Source organism: Arvicola amphibius, chromosome 1 (genome assembly GCF_903992535.2).
Source record: "Arvicola amphibius chromosome 1, mArvAmp1.2, whole genome shotgun sequence".
Classification (NCBI taxonomy): domain Eukaryota; kingdom Metazoa; phylum Chordata; class Mammalia; order Rodentia; family Cricetidae; genus Arvicola; species Arvicola amphibius.
Window position 1 is genome coordinate 155013045 of NC_052047.1, and position 18940 is coordinate 155031984.

Sequence of the window (18940 nt, forward strand, 5' to 3'; positions counted from 1 at the left end):
GGGGATAACTATATGTTTTTCTTTGGGTTCACCTTCTTATATAGCTTCTCTAGGATTTTTTACAAATTATAGGCTCGATGTCCTTTATTTATGGCCAGAAACCAATTATGAGTGAGTACATCCCATGTTCATCTTTTTGGGCCTGGGTTACCTCACTCAGGATGGTGTTTTCTATTTCCATCCATTTGCATGCAAAATTCAAGATGTCATTGTTTTTTACCACCGAGTAGTACTCTAATATGTATATATTCCACACTTTCTTCATCCATTCTTCCACTGAAGGGCATCTAGGTTGTTTCCAGGTTCTGGCTATTACAAATAATGCTGCTATAAACATAGTTGAACAAATGCTTTTGTAATATGATTGGGCATCTTTTGGGTAAATTCCCAAGAGTGGGATTGCTGGGTCCTGGGGTAGGTTGATCCCAAATTTCCTGAGAAACCTCCACACTGCTTTCCAAAGCGGTTGCACAGTTTGCATTCCCACCAGCAATGGATGAGTGTACCCCTTACTCCACATCCTCTCCAGCAAAGGGTACAATGCTTTTTAAAAATGTTTGCATAGAGATTGGTTTGTGGGATATATGGTTTAAGTTTATATTTGACATTTATATTACTTGTGTATAGATACTCAATTCTGATAACAGTTTGTTGAAAATGCATTTCGTCTCAGTCTGCACCATTATAGCACCATGCCAAAAATAGTAACTTATAATTAACAGAAATTTCTTGTCCCATGTTTCTGGAGGCTTCGAAGTTAAAGATTAAAATGAGAAAGTCTGGGGAGGGACTTTATGCTTAATTATTTATCTCTTAAAGGCAAAGTGGGAGCAAGAAATTTTCAGTGTCATGAAATATTTGAGCTTATACTTTAGTCCCTCAAACAAAATAATTCAAAACAAAAATTGTTTCTTCAATCTATTTTATTTATCTTTCATTTTGTTCTTTAAATTGATATTTTTGAATGTCCCATCTTCAAGAGCATGGACTATTTCTTTGACTTGATCTAGTCTACTGTCAGTGTTCTCCATTATGTTTTCAATTTTATTTATTGTGTTTCAGAGTCAGGATTTATTTTTGTCTTTAAAGGGTTTTTATTTCAATATGTAAATAAATATTTTTATGTTGAGTCAATTATTGTATTTCTACCTTATTTTAAGTTTTATTAAACAATAAACATTTAGAAAACTCTAAATGTTCTTTGAACATCTTTAAAGCAGATATTTTGAATTTCTTGTCTGGTATCTTAGGCATCTCACTCTAGTTATGAGTCACTAACACTTTATTTTGGATACCTGTTGATGCATGTTAATGGTCCCTTGATTGTCCTTGACTTTTACAGTCATCTGTTGTTTTTTGTAGATTTGAAGAGGTAGAAACCTACTTCAATCTTTACAAAAAAGCACTTATCTGGCAGTGCACTTCAAGAGCAAGCCTATCTGGGGATCTGAACAATCTGGTGTAGACTTTGCACCTTGGGCTCCACAGTGACTATTGCAGCACCCTGATGTTGTCATAGTTTGGAATCGGTGATGTAATGGATTAATTTAGGGCCTGGTCCTCTCTGAGACAGGGAACCCAAGGTATTTCTCTCCCTTAATCTCTTTTGTTTCACAGAGGTCAGCAGTCAGAGATGTGTTTGAAGCTTCTCCCCAGATGCCTAAGACAGGAACTCACGTGATTAGAATGCTTGTTTCTGATGTTGGGTAAGTGTGGGTAAATGAAGGAGTCTTTGCTTAAGGCAGATGCAATCATCTGTCCTGTTGAAGAGGCACAGGTTTTATTAAAATTAATACAAGGGAATGGATTTTAGGGGCCGGATTATACAGGCCCATATTCCTACATTGTATGGCAGTCAGAATTCTGTGTGACATGCAAGGCACAATTTGCAACTCCCACACAGAAGGTGGTCACTTAGCATTTTGATAGTGAGAAAACCTGATGCCATCCTAAGCAAGTGGTCAGCATATGCTAATGTCTTTCTGCGCCTTCTTCTATTGTAATTTAGGAGGTCACCTGGGGAAGAGGTGTTTTTCAGTCTATGTGGCACAATGAGCATGGGCATGGACTTGACAAGAAGCACAGCTATGGACGTGACCTACATCATTTCCCCTGCTACCTAGGAAACAGAATGCTAATGAATTTCCCCCTCAGTTTATGATTTGATATAAAAGCTGTTTGGATAATAAATGTGGGTAAACTTCAGGATTTGAATGAACCCTGAGACTCCCTCCTGATATTGTCATGTGAACTGTACCTCATTTATTCCCACACCTCCACTCTGGTACAAGAAATGGTTTATGTTTGGGCTGGTCCCCCACAGTGTATGGATAAGAAACTCTAAATTTTACACAACTAATTTCACATAACACTTCTGGCTTCCCTCTTGTTACTGCAGCAGGAAACTGGGAAGGGGTGAAATGTAAACAGAGCTTAATAAACTTTTTTACAGCATAAAGAGGGAAATCCCACATCAAGCAATAAAGAAAGATATTTTCTAGACAATCACAGATTCTTTCTAGTCCTAGTCAGCTGTTTTCCTATGGACCAAAAAAAAAAAAAAATGCTGTATGAAAAGCTGAGAGGGCTTACATAATCAGTATCTCAAATTTGCATAGTCATCTTCCTGGGCACACATCTGTGGGGATACTGGAATCTTCTGACTCTCAAGACAGCCAGAATTTTGCTCTTTTTTTTTAATGAAAATCAAAGTCCAGAGTACATCCTCAGTCTGATGATTTCTGTAAAACATTTACCAAAACACTGTGAATACTAGCATTTTAGAAGAGATCTGCTGCTTGTTATTTGTTCTGAGCAGGCTCTGTGTGGATGCATATTTATAGGTAAGGATTTATCATAGAAGAATGGTGATTCCCTGATTCCCTGTCCTTTGTCTCATACAAGGTGGGAAAAATAAAACGTTGGTTTTATTAAGGAAATATTGATCTTTTTGTGGGTGTCTATACAGTGAAAGGGGGGAGTTTATTCAACTTGAGAAGTGCATATACCTACTAATATGTACCATAGGGAAAATCTTTAATTTTTATTTTCAGATTATAATTTGATTACACTATTTTTCCCCTTTCCTCCCTCCAAACTTCCTATATATCCCTTCCCTGCTCTCTTTCAAATTCATGGCCTCTTTTCGAACCAATTTTATTGTATGTAAATATTCATATACATATATATTTCTATATATAACTAATCTGCTCTGTAATACTGTAGTTGTACATATATTTTAGGACTGATTTGACACTGAATAACGAACTGGTGTGCTCTTCCTTGGGGAAGGCAACCTCTTTATTTCCCAGATTTCCTCCCTGGACTGTAGTTATTTGTGTAGTTTTGAGGCCTTTTGGACCTTCTCTATCCATTTTGGTGTGTTTGTTGGTGTCAAAATTCTTGAAAGATCTATGGCAGGTTTCCATTCCAAACAGATAAGAACTATGGAGATATTGTGAAAGGTAGGCAGTACATTTGGTTAGCAATATTTGCAAAGAAGTATTATGCTCCAGCAACTTTTATTCAGCTTCAATAGCACAGGGATGCTGAACAATTGAAAATGTCTTTAATTCTTTTTCATTGGATTCTTTTTCATTGGGTATTTACCAGGAGAGTAAAATGTCTCAGACACATCTAAGATGGAATATGATGAGAAATATGAAGAACATAAAGTGCTTTCACTGCTAATCGATAGTATCTAAAAAAGAAAGCTAGCCTAAAAGATTTGATATATATTGCTCATGTGATGAGATATTTCTAAAATTTTGATTTTTATCTTAATTTATTTTTCTGTATTCTTCCATATTCTGATGATTAATGCATGTGATATGTACATAAACTCATACATACTTAACCAAAGTCTGTGTACTACTTTATTTTATGGTTTATTCTTTTAATTTAATACTTCTCCACTTTTACATATATACAATAATTTTTATATTACTAGTTACTTAGAGTAGTGACAGACAATGAGCTTATGATTACACAATCTCACCATAGTTTTGATATAATTACTGCATTTTTGTTCTATTCCTTAAAGGTTTTATTCTTTGGATTCATTTTCTCTGACTAGTTCTACCTAGATATATTTTCAATAAAGTGAAATCTCTGTCTGAAGACTTTAAAGACCGCAATGAACTTTATCCATTAACACTGCTAAGATTTCTGTAGCCTCTTCCGACTTCTCTCTGATCCTTTAACTGGACATCACACTTGTGTTATCATTGCACATTATTATTTGTTATTTGTGTGTGTGTGTGTGTGTGTATGTGCTTCCGCCTTTCTCAAACATTCTCATGCTACCCAGTTTGCTGATATTATAACAATGCCTATGATTTTATAGCAAATTTACTTTGTCTTTTGTCTTCAGGACACATTCAGAAAACGTTTCTAGAGGAAAAGTCAGTTGCCTATAGGAACATTAGACCCCTACTATTTTGTTATGCTCTAGGACATTAGAATAAATGTAAGAAACCTTTTCGCTGCGTTTACTAAGAGATAAAGTGTGGCCACTGGCATCTACTGAAAATCTGTGGATTCTGTTATATTGTCAGCAGTGTACATGATTGTCGTCAAAAGCAAAGAATGAAGTATATTAGCCAAAATACTACTCTAATGTTACCAAGAAACACAAATAAAAGGCATGTATTAACATTACCATGAGTGAGGAAAAGAATACTATATAGAAACTATAGACAATAAAAGAATGGTAAGAAAATAGCAAGACAAGCAATACTAAATGTTACTTGAAAACACAGAAATTTACTGATGTAGAAGCTTCTTAGAATATACATGTATATGAAATTAATTTAAATGGAGTCTTCAAATAATATGGGAGACAGGGCCCCAACTAGATACCACAAGCCATGAAATGAAACCTCCAGAGCCAGGATTGCTTAGCATCTTTTTGACTTATTGGCCAAGGGGTCCCATGGAATCCCCAAACATCACAGGCTATTGCTAAATTCATTGGTTACTGTCTGTAATCTAATGTTAAGACCCTATTGCTAAGAGCAACACTTACTTATAGTATTGAGAATAGAGAAGTTGAGCTGGTGCATAATGAGAAGTTCCACACTACTGAATAGTGTCCATGTTACTGGAAGATACTTTGCACACCACTGGAAGAGAAAGGGTAATCATCAACATTTCCCATTTACAAACCTTGTGACATAAAACAGTGACCTACCTGCAAGGCATACCAGTATAATCATGGCACAAATGTTATAGGAGTAACCATTCGCTTTTAAAAATCATCTTTAAGGTCCTCTCTGTGAAATGTAGCACATGCCTGATAGTGATACTGTGGCCAAGAACCCAAGGTTAGATAGACCATGACCTTGGGGAAAACATATTGTATTAGTCTACTAAAGAAACATAGAAATAAAATAACTCTTTTTTTTTTGTTTTTTCGAGACAGGGTTTCCCTGTAGTTTCTAGAGCCTGTCCTGGAACTAGGTCTGTAGACCAGGCTGGCCTTGAACTCAGAGATCCGCCTGCCTCTGCCTCCCGAGTGCTGGGATTAAAGGCATGCGCCACCACCGCCTGGCTAATAAAATAATTCTTAATGACATACTGCTATACCCATAGATCAGTACTCTCTCAACTCACATCATAGAAAGTTCTTCTTCTAGTAGATGGGAATTAACCCAGAGACCCAAAACTAGACAATGTGCTGAGAATGATTTTGGAGCTCTTTGTCATAAATAAGACATTTTCTTTTTTATTATTTTTTATTAAGCTCTACATTTTTTCTCTTCTCCCCTCCCTATTTCCCCTGTCTCATTAAACCCTCTCATATTCATCAACACCCACCCCCCCTTCGAGACTCAGGGATCAATGTAAAAGAGAAGGCTAAAAGATCATAATAGTCAGAGAGGATTGATGACTCCAAGGCAGTAGTATCTTTCAGACAAAAGAGGACTAATGTATTCATGAACCCACAAAGACTATGGCAGCACACCAAAACTTGCCTAGATTCAGTTCAGATGAGGTCCCACCATAGAGATAGGAAAACACTGTGTGCACAGGGTCCCACCTACAATCAAGGAGATAGCTTTTGGAAAATGACAGCCTCTGTCAGAAGTAAAATCAGTTTTCTAAAAGGAGGTGTCACTGGGTACACTAACCACACAAAACAAACTTTCTGGCATTATTTGGACGTTTTGTTTCCTTTTGCTTTTTTGCCATTTTTATTGTTCTTTTGCCAATTTTTTATTAGTTTCATTTTTGTTTCATGCTGTGTCTTTTTCATTTTTGTTTCTTGGTTTATATTTGAAAGAGAAAGAGAGAGACAGAGAACATAAAATTGAGTGGGTAAGGAGGTGGGTAAGGATCTGGAAAGAATTGGGGTTTGGGGAAGAAGAAAGCAGATCAAAATGTATTTCATGATCAATAGTTTCTAATAAAAAGATGAAAACCAGGCATAAATTTAAATAGACCTCTAAACACTAAATTATAGTCTCCCAAACCAAAAAAAAATCACACAGTCAGATGTTTTTATTACAGAAATCTACCAAACATTCAAAGACGAGCTAATGCCAATAGTCATCAAATTATTTCACAATAGAAACGGAACATTTCCAAATGCATTTTATGAGGGCATAATCATCCCAGTATCCAAACCACACAAAGATTCAACAGAAAACAAGAATTACAGACTAATTTCCTTTATGAACATAGATGTAAAACTACTTTTTAGAATGCAAACAAAATCTAAGAGCACAACCAAAAGATTATCCACCATGCCCAAGTAGGTTTCACCCCAGAGATGAATGGACAGCTTTACATATGAAAATCAATCAATGTAATCCAACATATAAACAGACATCAAAAAACCCAAACAATTATCTAATCTGATATCCCCTACCAATAAAAAGCTTTTGAAGAAAATCCAAGGAATCTTCATGATAAAAATCTTAGAGAGAGTAGGGATACAAGAAATATACCTAAATATAATAAAGGCAATCTACAGCAAACTTATAGCCAAACTCAAATTAAATGGAGAGAAACTCAAAACAAGTCCAGTAAAATTGAAGACAAGGTTGTCCACACTCGCCGTAAAAATTCAATAGAGTACTAGAAGATCTAGCTAGTGCAATAGACAACTGAAGGAGATCAAGGTGAATAAAAGTTATCCAGGAAAACTTCCAAGTATCATGATTTACAGATATAAGAGACCTCAAAAATTCTACCAGGCAACACCTACAGCTGATACATACCTTCAGCAGTGAAGAGACTGGAAATGACCACAAAATCATATGTCCTAGAAAGAAGATATGAGGAAGGACTGGTGTAGATCCAGATCCTACTGGTTTAGCATTGCTATGATCTAAATGTTTGCATGTCTTCGAGGGTCCTATATCGGAAGGTCTTGCCAGTATGATGGGGAATAGCAGGAGCTGGAGGCCCTTGGGAGAGGTTCTGTGCCACCTTTTCAGATGTTATGAATGCCTTCATAGGTTAAGCTCCTGAGAGCAAACCTATTCCTTCCATTCCAAGAAGGCACAGCTAGAGGGTGTACCTAACAGAAAAGAGTTCTACAGGACAAGAAACATACCAATGTCTTGATCACGGATAACCCAGCCCTGTGGGAAATAAATTCCCGATGTTCATATGTCTGTGACTCCTGATCTTTACAGGTAGTCTGGACACACTGTGTAAAGGTCTTCCCACTCCTGACTTGCTGTTGTTGCTAATTATTTCATCTTAGGTATCGGAAGAGATGTTCTACTTACAGGGTTCTCAGATGTTGCAGGTTCTGGAGAACTCCCTGAGGAAGCACCTGCCTGAGACCTTAAAGGTGAGAGTAGAATGTTTTCATAGAGACTGAGGATCACACCATGGTAAGGCAGAGGAGGGAAAGAGTCAAGACTCAGTGAGCACTGGCACCATGGCACTCCTCTCACCTATGCTCATGCTACCAGAGCAGAAAGAAATCTGAATAATGTCACCTGCACAACATTAAAAAAGCAACGTGCTGCTCCCCATTGCCTAAAACAAATGTCACTGTTTACTTCCAAAGGATAATTCAAAATTTTTGTGAGACTCACAAAATAAAAACTTGAAAGAATGTTGAAGATATACATCAATAATAGTGTTTGCCTAACCTGTGCAAGGTCCTAGGTTTAATTGCCAGTAGAGAAAAAATAATTTTCCTGGTTCTTAAATGACAAATCACTATTTAGTTGAAACCATATTAGAAACTAAGTAATGAGGTTTCTAATCTTATTTAAATTTTGCTTTAGATATGTCCCAACATGGCTCTAGCAGGGGAAGATTTTTTTGTGGCTACTAACAAAATGTTCATTAAATTTATTTTTATTGAACTCTAAATTTATCTCTGTTGCCCTCCCTGCCTCTCTACTCTCCCTTTCGTCTTCCCGCATGGTACCCATGCTCCCAATTTACTCAGGAGATCTTGTCTTTTTATACTTCCCATGTAGATTAGATTTATATAAGTCTCATTTAGTGTCCTCATTGTTGTCTAAGTTCTCTGGTATTGTGGTTTGTAGGCTGGTTTTCTTTGCCTTATGTTTAAAAGCCACCTATGAGTGAGTACATGTGATAATTGTCTTTTTGTGTCTGGGTTACCTCACTCAAATTAATGTTTTCTAGCTCTATCCTTGTTCCTGCAAAATTCAAAATGTCATTAATTTTTTTCTGCTCTGTAGTACTCCATTGTGTAAATGTACCACATTTTCCTTATCCATTCTTCAATCAAGGGGCATTTAGGTTGTTTCCAGGTTCTGGCTATGACAAACAAAGCTGCTATGAAAATAGTTGAGCACATGTCCTTGTGGCATGATTGAGCATCCTTTGGATGCATAATCAAAAGTTTTATTACTGAGTCTTGAGGAAGGTTGTCTCCTAATTTTCTGAGAAATTGCCACACTGACATACAAAGGGCCTGTACCAGCTTTCATTCCCATGAGGGGAAGACTTTTTAAATTATAAAATCTATTAAAATGTGTATTACCAGATGCCTCTATAACATATATTATTTCAATGAAATAAGATTATTGTATAAGAATTTCTAGTTCTCTTTTTATGTTTGATATAACTCACTCTTGAAATTTTCAGTGAACTAGGATTTGCCTATATATGTTTTCAGAAGAGATGAGGTAAAATTGTCTGACATAAAATATACTAATGGCATGGAAACCCAATTATTATAAGTTGACCTGGGACTCCCTGTTCATTCCAGGCAGTCCTTGAATTTGCAACCTGAGTGCCTCTGCCTCCTTATTTTCTGAGATAACAGACATGGTTAGTATCACTAACCCTGGCTAAATCTTAACTTAGATGAGAAACAGTGATCCACACATATCAACAGACAGATGATGCAGATCTAAAAATGACACAGTATGAATATTAAAGCAGCAATTACAAAAGTGCTTCAATGTGCAGTAATGAAAACACTTGCCATGAATGGAAACCATTTCTGAAATGTCTCATCTTCATAAAATTTGTCTGCACATGAAAAGAAATAAATCTGATATGTAGTGTGGAGCTGCGGGCCGCGTTCCCGCCGTCCAGCTCCCAGCCACCGGCTAGCTTATGCCCCAAAATAACGACACACAAATTGTATTCTTTTAAATACTGCCTGGCCCATTATTTTCTGCCTCTTACTCACATCTTGACTAACCCATATCTAATAATCTGTGTAGCACCACAAAGTGGTGCCTTACCAGGTAGATTCTAGTGTGCATCCATCTTGGGCTGGAGCTTCATCGCATCTGGCATCTCTCTGAGGAGAGGCACGGTAGTCTGCCTAACTTAGGAGAGGCGTGGCATCTTACTGATCCTTCTACCTCACTTCCTCTTCCTGTTCTGTCTACTCCACCCACCTAAGGGGCGGTCTATCAAATGGGCCAGGCAGTTTCTTTATTAGCCAATGAAATCAACTCAAACAGAAGACTCTCCCACATCACTGATATCCAAAATTTTTTATTAGATTCCACATCAAGAGAGTTAATGAGTTTATTAGTAAATTGCATCATTTTTATATTTTATCTCTCAATGTTTAAAAGACACTGTTGTTAGAATAAGCAAGTGGACACTAGGAACCATTTGAAAAATTCATTTATTATATCTTTCCAACAAAAATTTCATATTTTCATAGGAATCATCATTGTTCTAGTCAAATATGCTGCAGCTTCCTATATCTATTTAATATGATGACATTTCTGCTGGCTTGAAATATTTAGGTTTATGGGACTGTCTTCCACATGAATCAGGGAAACCCATTCAAGCTCAAGGCTCTGGTGGACAAGTGGCCTGATTTTAATACTGTTGTTATTCGACCTCAGGAGGAGGTAAGTTGCAATATAGAATAAACATGCCTGTATCTCCACATGTGTTACATTCCTAGCATGTGTCTGGCTGGACGGTTGATGCCACTGCCTATTCTGATTATGAAAGATAGAAAGGGGTTGTACTGATGTCAACCAATAACCTGCCTGAAGGATAATTCACAAAAGTCCACAAGAATTACAGAATGTTATAAAACGATCAAGAAGGGAAATACACAAACGTATAGTAATAAGCCATGGAGAATGGTGACTAAAGGTACAGCGGGTACACTTTCATTTTTACCCACGCTTTTGTTTTACTTGGCAGCATAGTTCCTCCATCAGCAGTGGCTGATTTGAACTGCAAGCACACTTTATCGCTTCATTATTTCTTACATATTGTTTGTAGGGATTTAGAGACAACTGATGAAAAGTATTATCAGCATAAGATCATGTTGATACACAAAAAAAGGTTTGATCTTTTATTATAAACATCAAAACAACATTTCCCGAGGGCTGGAGAGGTCACTCAGTGGTTAAGAGCACTTGCTGTTCTTGCAGAGGACTAGGGTTTGGATCCAGGCACCCATGTGGTGGCTGCCAACTGTGAGGAATTCCAGTTACATGGAATCTGACACCCTCTTCTGGTCTCAACAGTCATCACTTGCATGTGATATAAATACATACAAGCAAGTAAAACATTCATATATATACAATAAATAAGGAAATCTGTAGAGAAAAAGGTATCAACTAAGCTAGGTTTGGATATTGTAATAAGTTAGTTCTTAGTTCCATTGTCAACTATTATCCTAGGGTAAAACATATTTCTTGTCTTTAAAGATAACTGGACTTAAAATAAGCGAGCTCATTCTCACTCAATCATAAATTTTCATTGTAGTATCAGCTTCCCATTGAGATGCTACTCTGCTTTCTATACGAGTTATCTACAGCAAAGTCAATAAAACAAGGTAGAAAAAAAGGATGGTTAGGGTGGTTGATGTTACAGGGGGAGAATTAGAGTTTATTCTCAATACAAAGAGGAAAAAAATTGCCAACATGAATGTTGAAGATGACTTAAAATTTAATAAGGCAGAAAAGAAAATTAATAGTTTGATCTGCAGTATCATTATACAGTATACAACATTTTAGTCAACATCTCATCAAAATTTGAGGAGTAAAAGCATTTCGATTATATATTAGTAGAAGTAATATTTCTGCAATATATTCTTTGATAATTAAGTAGTTCCATTTTGGGTTTGTAAACTTGTTCCATGTATACATATATATACATATATATATATATATATATATATATATATATATATATATATGCTCATTTGCTTGCTTTATGAGGTTGTCATTTACTAAACAATAATAAGCTACTTTTGAAGGATTACCTAGCTTACTAGCTTTAGCAATGCTTCCCTATGTATGGGTTCATATTCTGATTCTCTTTTCATTATAGACTTTAATATCAGAGTATTCATAGCTTATAGCAAGGAGTATTCTTTTAGAAAAATGTTCTTTTAATTTGTTATTTTGATTCTTCTAAATGAATTTTATAGCACTCCACTTTCCCTTGAGTTTGGGTAATGTTTTTCAGGGTGATTTTACTTTGAATTGAGTCAAGGCTTTTCTTCTTGTTTTTGCACTGTAAATAATTACAACATAAATCCACAGGAGCCATTACTCTTAGGATTTTAATATCTCACAATGTAGCTGAATACTGAATACCAATATAACCAAACACCAACCCATCCATAAACATTTGGTTTATTCTTTTTGAAAACAGGACATGGAAGATGACCTTGACCACTACACCAACACTTACCTAGTCTACTCTAAGGATCCCGAGAATTGTCAGAAGTTCCTCAGCTCATCAGAAGTCATTAACTGGAAACAACATCTACAGATTCAAAGTAAGAGAAGCAGGGTATATGTGGCTGTTGTTATCTCTGTGTACCCATGGTGGAAGTCAATGATCCTTTTGAACAACACCTTATACCCCAAACATATTTTTGCAAGCTATAGACAATTAGCATGCTGTTATCTGTTTCTATGCTCAGCATCTACCAACTTCAAGGGGAACTCTTAAGAGCTGCGGGGTGTAAAGTATACAAAGGAAATTTTTATGTAATTTCTTAGTGTCTTAGGGCTTAAAATTTCTTCTTTAGCATAGCCTATATTTTATTAGAGAACATAAACATGGGGGCAATGTAACCACCCATTTCATCTCTGTTTTATTATATTGTCACATTTTCAAAGGAATATTTTAGTAAATAAGACTAAGCCTTCTAAAGCGGTATGACCCGAGGTTGAATCCTGACTGAACCAGTTGTTAGCTGTGTGGGAAGGACTAAGTAATTTCTGTTTTGCAGACCAATGATTTATGAGAAAAAAATGATTATACTATTCCAAACATAGACTCCTTAAAGACTAAATGAGACATTTAATGGAAACTTCTCAGTAATATCCTATCTAGTTTGATAGAATTTCAAATTTTCATTTTTCTTTCTTTTTTTTTTTTGGTTTTTGCAGACAGACTTTCTCTGTAGTTCTGGTGCCTGTCCTGGAACTAGCTCTTGTAGAAAAGGCTAGCCTCGTACTCACAGAGATTCTCTTGCCTCTGCCCCCCAAGTGCTGGAATTAAAGGCGTGCAGACCACTGCCTGGCTCAAATTTTCAATATCAGTTCAAAACAATTATTTTAGCTTACAATTTTATGGTTAGGAAATTTGGATCTATCTCCATTAGGCAGCTCTGCTAGTCTAACCTAGATTCAAACATATGGGTTCAGTTGCCTGGAGGGTAATGATGAGCTCATAAAAATAGCTCACCATGATCCCAAGTCTGGTATTTCATAATAACACTGTGCCAACCCTTAACCTCAGGGATGGAAGTGGATTGAGTGACAAGTAAAAATCACAGGATTAGGAACAGAAAGTAAAAGCAAACTTCAGTGTACTCATTGAACCATGTTTACTAAATCACATTCTTCTTATGAACCCAAGCAAGTTTAATGACTGAACCAAAGTAATTAAGGGTTAGGGAGTCATATTAGTGCTGTAGATAGATACTGAGAACCTTATACTGACAATTTAATGGATTGAGTACATAGAAATGTTCCTTCAATTTCAGTTACCATACTTCTAACTCACCTTGTTTGGTAGCTATAACTGTACTCTTTGTTAAAATTTTACATACCAACCATAGTTTCCCCTTCCTCCTCTCTCCTCATTCCCTCTCCTATCTTCCTTCTACACCACCCACAATCCACTTCTTCTCAGTCTTCATTCAGAAGGGGTAAGTCCTTCCATGGGAGTCAACAAAGCAGGGCATATCAAGTTGAGGCAGGACCAAACTCCTCTCCACTGCATCACAGCTGGGTAAGGCATCCCACCATAGAGAATAGGTTCTAAAGAGCCATCTCATGCATCAGGGACAGGTCCTGGCTCTACTGCTTGGGCCCACAAACAGACCAAGCTATACAGCTCTCACCCAGATGCAGAACACTGAGTTGAGTCCAATGCAGGCTGTCTAGCTGCTTTTTCAGAGTCCTGAGCTCTCACAAACTCAGGTCAGTTGTCTTTGTGTGTTTCCCATCATGATCTTTTTTTTTTCTTTTTTTTTCTTTTTTTTTTTTTTTTTTTTGGTTTTTCGAGACAGGGTTTCTCTGCAGCTTTTTTAGAGCCTGTCCTGGAACTAGCTCTTGTAGACCAGGCTGGCCTCGAACTCACAGAGATCCGCCTGCCTCTGCCTCCCGAGTGCTGGGATTAAAGGCGTGCGCCACCACTGCCCGGCTTCCCATCATGATCTTAAAGCTCCTTGCTCAATATAATCCCTCTTCTTTCTCCATCTGGACTATTGGAGCTTGGCACAGTGCTTGGTTGTGGACCTCTGCATATGTTTCCATCAGTTACTGGATGAAGTCTCTATGATGAACATTAGGGAAGTCACCAGTCTGATTACAGGAGAAGGCTAGTACAGGCATCAATTCCAGTCTTGCTAGGGGTCTTACCTGGGGTCATCCTTGTGTGTTCCTGGGAGATTCCCTGGCACCATGTTTCTCTCTAATTTCATAACTCCTGAATATAACTGTACTCTTAAGTAGTTAAAGTTCGTGATACCATACAAAATTTAAATTTAGAAAAAGAGAGGGATATAACCTTTATCATATGAAGCTGGTCAGGATTTAACACAAGACTTGATGATTCTATGTTCATATTCCCTTTGATTCTACTGAATAGCCTTTCTCAAACGTTAAGATGAATAATGGTATATCATTTGCTAACCTGTTTCCCCATCAAGGTACACAGTCAAGCCTGGACAAAGTGATAGAAAGTCTTGGAGCCATTAACTTGGGCAAAGTCAAGCATACACAGTGCTTTCTCTATATGATACTTGAAACAGCAAAGAAACTGGCTCCTTCCTTGGTGGATGGGAATAACTTAGTACGCAGCAGTGACAATCCCAAACCCATGTAAGTGTTTCAAAGCTGTTCTGTACCAATCACTGTCTTACTAATGACATGCCGCCTGTGTCAGATTTCTAAAGTGATAGTTAGAAGGCCATCTTAAAGGATAGGGCTAAAATCAAAGCACATGTGGTCCATCATTGTTTTGGAGTCTAGGAGGTAGAAATCAAATCTGAGCAAGGCCGTGCTACATTGGAATCCACAGGATAGAATTCCTTATGTTCTTTTTCAACACACATTGCCATTCCAGGAGTACGTTGGCTTTGGGCTGCAATGCTCCACTCACTAAACCCACTTTCACCCGACCTTCTTTGTCCTCTGTGTCTTTTCTGCTTTTATTTGTTGTGATAACACTTATCAATAGATTTGGGATGCACAGAATAACTGAGATGAGCTTATATTGAAGTCTTAGACTTGATGTTCAAAAGTCCTTTTTTAAACCATATTATCTGCATAAAGGACTAGCAAGATGTCTCAGCAGCTAAAGGTACTTGCTAACAAGTCTGATGACCTGAATTCAATCACTGGAGCCTACATGATGAGGAAGATAACCAACTCACACAATTTGTATTCTGATTTTCATACATGAACATGTAACATCCATACACACACACACACACACACACACACACACACACACACACACACACACACATATATATTCAATTAAAAATCTTACTTGCCGGTACAAGCTGAATGTAGGTTACCGTTTAACTAGCCATGCCTTCATTACCTCTGCTAGCTTTTGCCCTGGTACCTATCCAATCATATTCTGCAGAGTAGGTTTCTAATTACAATAAAATTTAAATAAGGATCACGTCTCTCTCTCCTGCTAACAAGATTTCAAAGCTTCTGGACATGCTTTCAAATCTTTCTGAACTTCTCAGCCCTCTTAGCGGAGATTTTTATCTATTTTTCAGGCCTTATCTTCTTTCTTCCTTGCAAAACTTCCAGCCATTTTTAAAAATACTACAAGTTTATTTTTAAAACATAACCTGTCTTTTAGACATAAGTCTAAAATCAGAGGTTGAGCCATGCTTTCAAACTAGTGTTCCCATGGATGTAGTCTAAGGAGGAAGAGGTTGACTTTACAGACTGGGGAAGCTAAAATAACACAAGCAAACTTTTGTCGTTTCAGTGTTATTTCCCACATAAAATAGAAAAGGAAGACACACATTAGAATTTGACAGATTGGTTCACATCAGTTTACTTCATGTTAATTATTTTGGTTAGATTTAGAGGAAAGGGAACCTCATTCAAATTCTCTATCTCTCTCTTTTTCTCACTCACTAGCTCACTTTCATGCTCTTTCCTCCTCTCAGAAAGTCAATGAACACTGTAATATTGGTTAGGTGACATGAAGCATTATGTGAATGATTTAATATGGTTTCTAGTGTTGGAGCTAAATGCAGAAGGTACTGATGCTATGCAATAGCTTTACTGCAATTCTACTTGACCTTTATGAGCTCAGGTCTCCAAGATTAGCTACTCTCTGTCTAAAACTTCCCTCCCCTACGCATATCAGTCTTTGCACTAACGACTTACTTCGTTATCCAGTTCTACTCACAAGTTACTTCACCAGAGTTCTGGGTAAAGCACTTCAATAAATTCACCACTGCGCAGGGTTCACATTTATTTTACTCATAGCACTCATGAGTATTTGAAACTAGTTAATTTATTCTACAGATTTGATATTTGATTCATCCTCTACCAATAATGAAAACCCATCAACAGTTAGGATCATCAGGAGCTGGCACACAGTAGGTTTTAAACAAATATGTGTTCAGTGAATTCTCTTCATGCAACAATTGAATCCTAATAAAAATATTTTGAACGCACTTTACATGGTCCCCATTTATGTTTAGTCTAATGCTTATGAGAACCATAAGCTAGCAGTGAGCATGTGACTTGAGGATGCTCAATTCTAAAGCCCTTTGCGGAATTTCCTCCTGGAAGTACCCTGTTCTCCTGTGTACTGTATGTCAACCTAAAGAATGCTCCCATCCAGAAGGTACTAGGAACTTCTGTGCTACTGTGAGCTAAAAGCCCAATCTCTTGACAGAAAGCAGAATCTAGTGATGGAATACTTTGCTTAGCACATGGATGAGTGAACCAGAGTTGAAAAAAAGAGTGTCTAGCTCCACCCCAGAGCTCGTTACAAAATGACTCTTGAAACCTCCCCACATTATTGCAGGTGTCTTCAGGCATCAGACTCAGTAATGTGGGCTATCTTCATTCCACATAGCTGCTAAATCTTTGCACTTGACTTTGTCTTTTGTTCAACACAATGTCTTAGGACTGAAAAAAATACCAAATTCTATGATTCTGAACTTTGGTTTTTCTGCTTGCTTCATATGTTTTGGGAAGTTTGCTTGTCCACAAAACTGTTTCCTTTTACATAAAACGAGACTGATCATATTGAAACTCCCTAACTGAAAGATCATATTTGAACTCTCTAGCTGAGTCAAGGGCAAACAAAAACTGCAAATGGTGCCTGGAGCATTTTTACTAGCTGTTAGTCACTGAATCTGAGCCCCCATCACACTAATGTGCTAGTCTATAGTGCAAGTTGCTGATTAGCCCTACTCATTAGATGGGGAAGCAGAAAAGGTGAAGAACAATTAATCAACACTTGATGCACACAGTGTTGATAGGAGCTCAGCCAGTCTGGCTACAGAGCACACAGTATTAGTGATTCTACTTTTTTCCTCTTGGGGCAATTTAGGGGAAAATGAATAAAATTATTCATAACCTATGCGACTAAGGGCTGCTCTTTCCTCTTGTTCCCAATAGTAATCAAGAGTTGTTCAAACTCACCTCCCTGGATGTGACACATGCTGCGTTCGTGAATAGCATCTGGTATTTTGGTGGCAACGAGAAAAGTCAGAAGTTCATTGAGCGCTGTATCCACACCTTCCCCAGCTTCTGTATTATGGCACCTGAGGGGATTCCCGCATCCTGGGGCTTGATGGACCACACTGGAGAATTGAGAATGGGAGGCACCTTGCCTCAGTACCGGAACCAGGGTCTCATTTACCATGTTGCCCTCCACCAGATTCAGACTCTAAATGATCTCGGCTTCCCCATGTATGCACATGTGGATAAAGCTAACTTCACCGTACAGAGAATGGTTGCCAGGCTGGCTCATGTCCCCATGCCCTGTACTTGGAACCAGTGGAATTTTGAGCCTCTTTGAAGCTGAAAAGAGTGATGAGGGTACAGTCCTTGTAGATGGAGAAACAGCTGACTGAACAGAGAGAAATAATAAATGGTCATTAGGGGACGTGTGTTTCTAGAAAGCAGGGGTATATCATGAACTGCACACACCGTTTCTCTGCCTTCACATTGCTCGCACACTTAACTCCACTTCCTTGTCATGCAGAAGGTCACTGTCTCCTGCTCCAACTCTGTCACAGGTCTCACATTCTCAAGATGCCTCCAACACAGTGGTTCTCAAACTTCCTAATTCTGGTACCCTTTAATACAGTTCTTCATGTTGTGGTGAACCCTAACCATAAAATTATTTTTATTGATACTTTATAACTGTAATTTTGCTACTGTTATGAATCATAAAATATATATCTGAGTTTTCTGATGGTCTTAGGCAACACTTTGAAAGGGTCATTCAACCCCCAAAGGTTTTGCAATCTGAAGGTTGAGAACACTGCTCTAATGCATTTAACTGAATCATTTTCTTTTGTGCTTTGCTTTTATAGCTTTTAATCCATGCCCATTAGCAAGCAGGTTTGTTTTTTGACCTGCCACACCACACACATTCATACTGCTTTTGGCTTTCTGTTGTTTTTCTTTTATTGACTGGAGGAGTAGCTTGTCATTTATAAATACCTATTCAAAATCATTCTCTATCAGGTCTCTTCCTAGCTGTTATATTGTTTTTATGTAAAAACTACTACACATGCATACACATATGCCCAATGTATGTGGTGAATTGTAGAATTATTAAGAAATAAACCTGGGATCATCAAGTTCAGATGCTTGCTATCAAGCCTTTACCTGGACGAAGAAAACCAATTCCATCAAGTTGTCCTCTGGCCTCCAAAGGTGTTCTGTGACATTTAGAATCACAAATAAATAAATGTAATTTTAAGAAAAGACTAGTTTTCTGTAATTTACAATGACTTTCACCATTTGTTCCCATACCAGGAAGAAGA

The 18940-nt window shown here is 37.5% G+C and overlaps 2 protein-coding genes across 4 annotated transcripts in view; both read left to right on the forward strand.

Annotated features, from left to right (window-relative positions):
- Nucleotides 1-1561: 1561 nt before the first annotated feature.
- Nucleotides 1562-18048, forward strand: LOC119812880 (glycine N-acyltransferase-like protein Keg1). Of its 3 annotated transcripts, none has more exons than XM_038327910.1 (6): nucleotides 1562-1583; nucleotides 7715-7804; nucleotides 10212-10319; nucleotides 12088-12214; nucleotides 14603-14774; nucleotides 17562-18048. In XM_038327910.1, the coding sequence occupies exons 2-6, from the start codon at nucleotides 7727-7729 to the stop codon at nucleotides 17962-17964; spliced, it is 888 nt and encodes a 295-aa protein (XP_038183838.1). In that variant the 5' UTR covers nucleotides 1562-1583; nucleotides 7715-7726; the 3' UTR covers nucleotides 17965-18048. The 3 variants fall into 3 exon arrangements, with proteins under 3 accessions (XP_038183838.1, XP_038183830.1, XP_038183821.1); XM_038327902.1 differs by having other exon boundaries at nucleotides 1571-1706; XM_038327893.1 differs by lacking the exon at nucleotides 1562-1583 and adding an exon at nucleotides 2772-2843.
- LOC119812899 (glycine N-acyltransferase-like protein Keg1) overlaps nucleotides 1579-18940 on the forward strand; it is a 51749-nt gene continuing 34387 nt past the window's right edge. Inside the window, exon 1 of the mRNA XM_038327928.1 lies at nucleotides 1579-1706. The gene's annotated coding sequence lies outside the window, so the exon portion shown is untranslated. The remainder of the gene's footprint in view (nucleotides 1707-18940) is intronic.

What these genes read in the sequence shown, in the direction of transcription:
- LOC119812880 (XM_038327910.1), top strand. Translation starts at nt 7,727, where the DNA reads ATGTTCTACTTACAGGGTTCTCAGATGTTGCAGGTTCTGGAGAACTCC. An exon ending in ACAACATCTACAGATTCAAA is followed by an intron (nt 12,215 to 14,602) that starts GTAAGAGAAGCA and finishes TTCCCCATCAAG; the next exon opens with GTACACAGTCAAGCCTGGAC. An exon ending in AGTGACAATCCCAAACCCAT is followed by an intron (nt 14,775 to 17,561) that starts GTAAGTGTTTCA and finishes TGTTCCCAATAG; the next exon opens with TAATCAAGAGTTGTTCAAAC.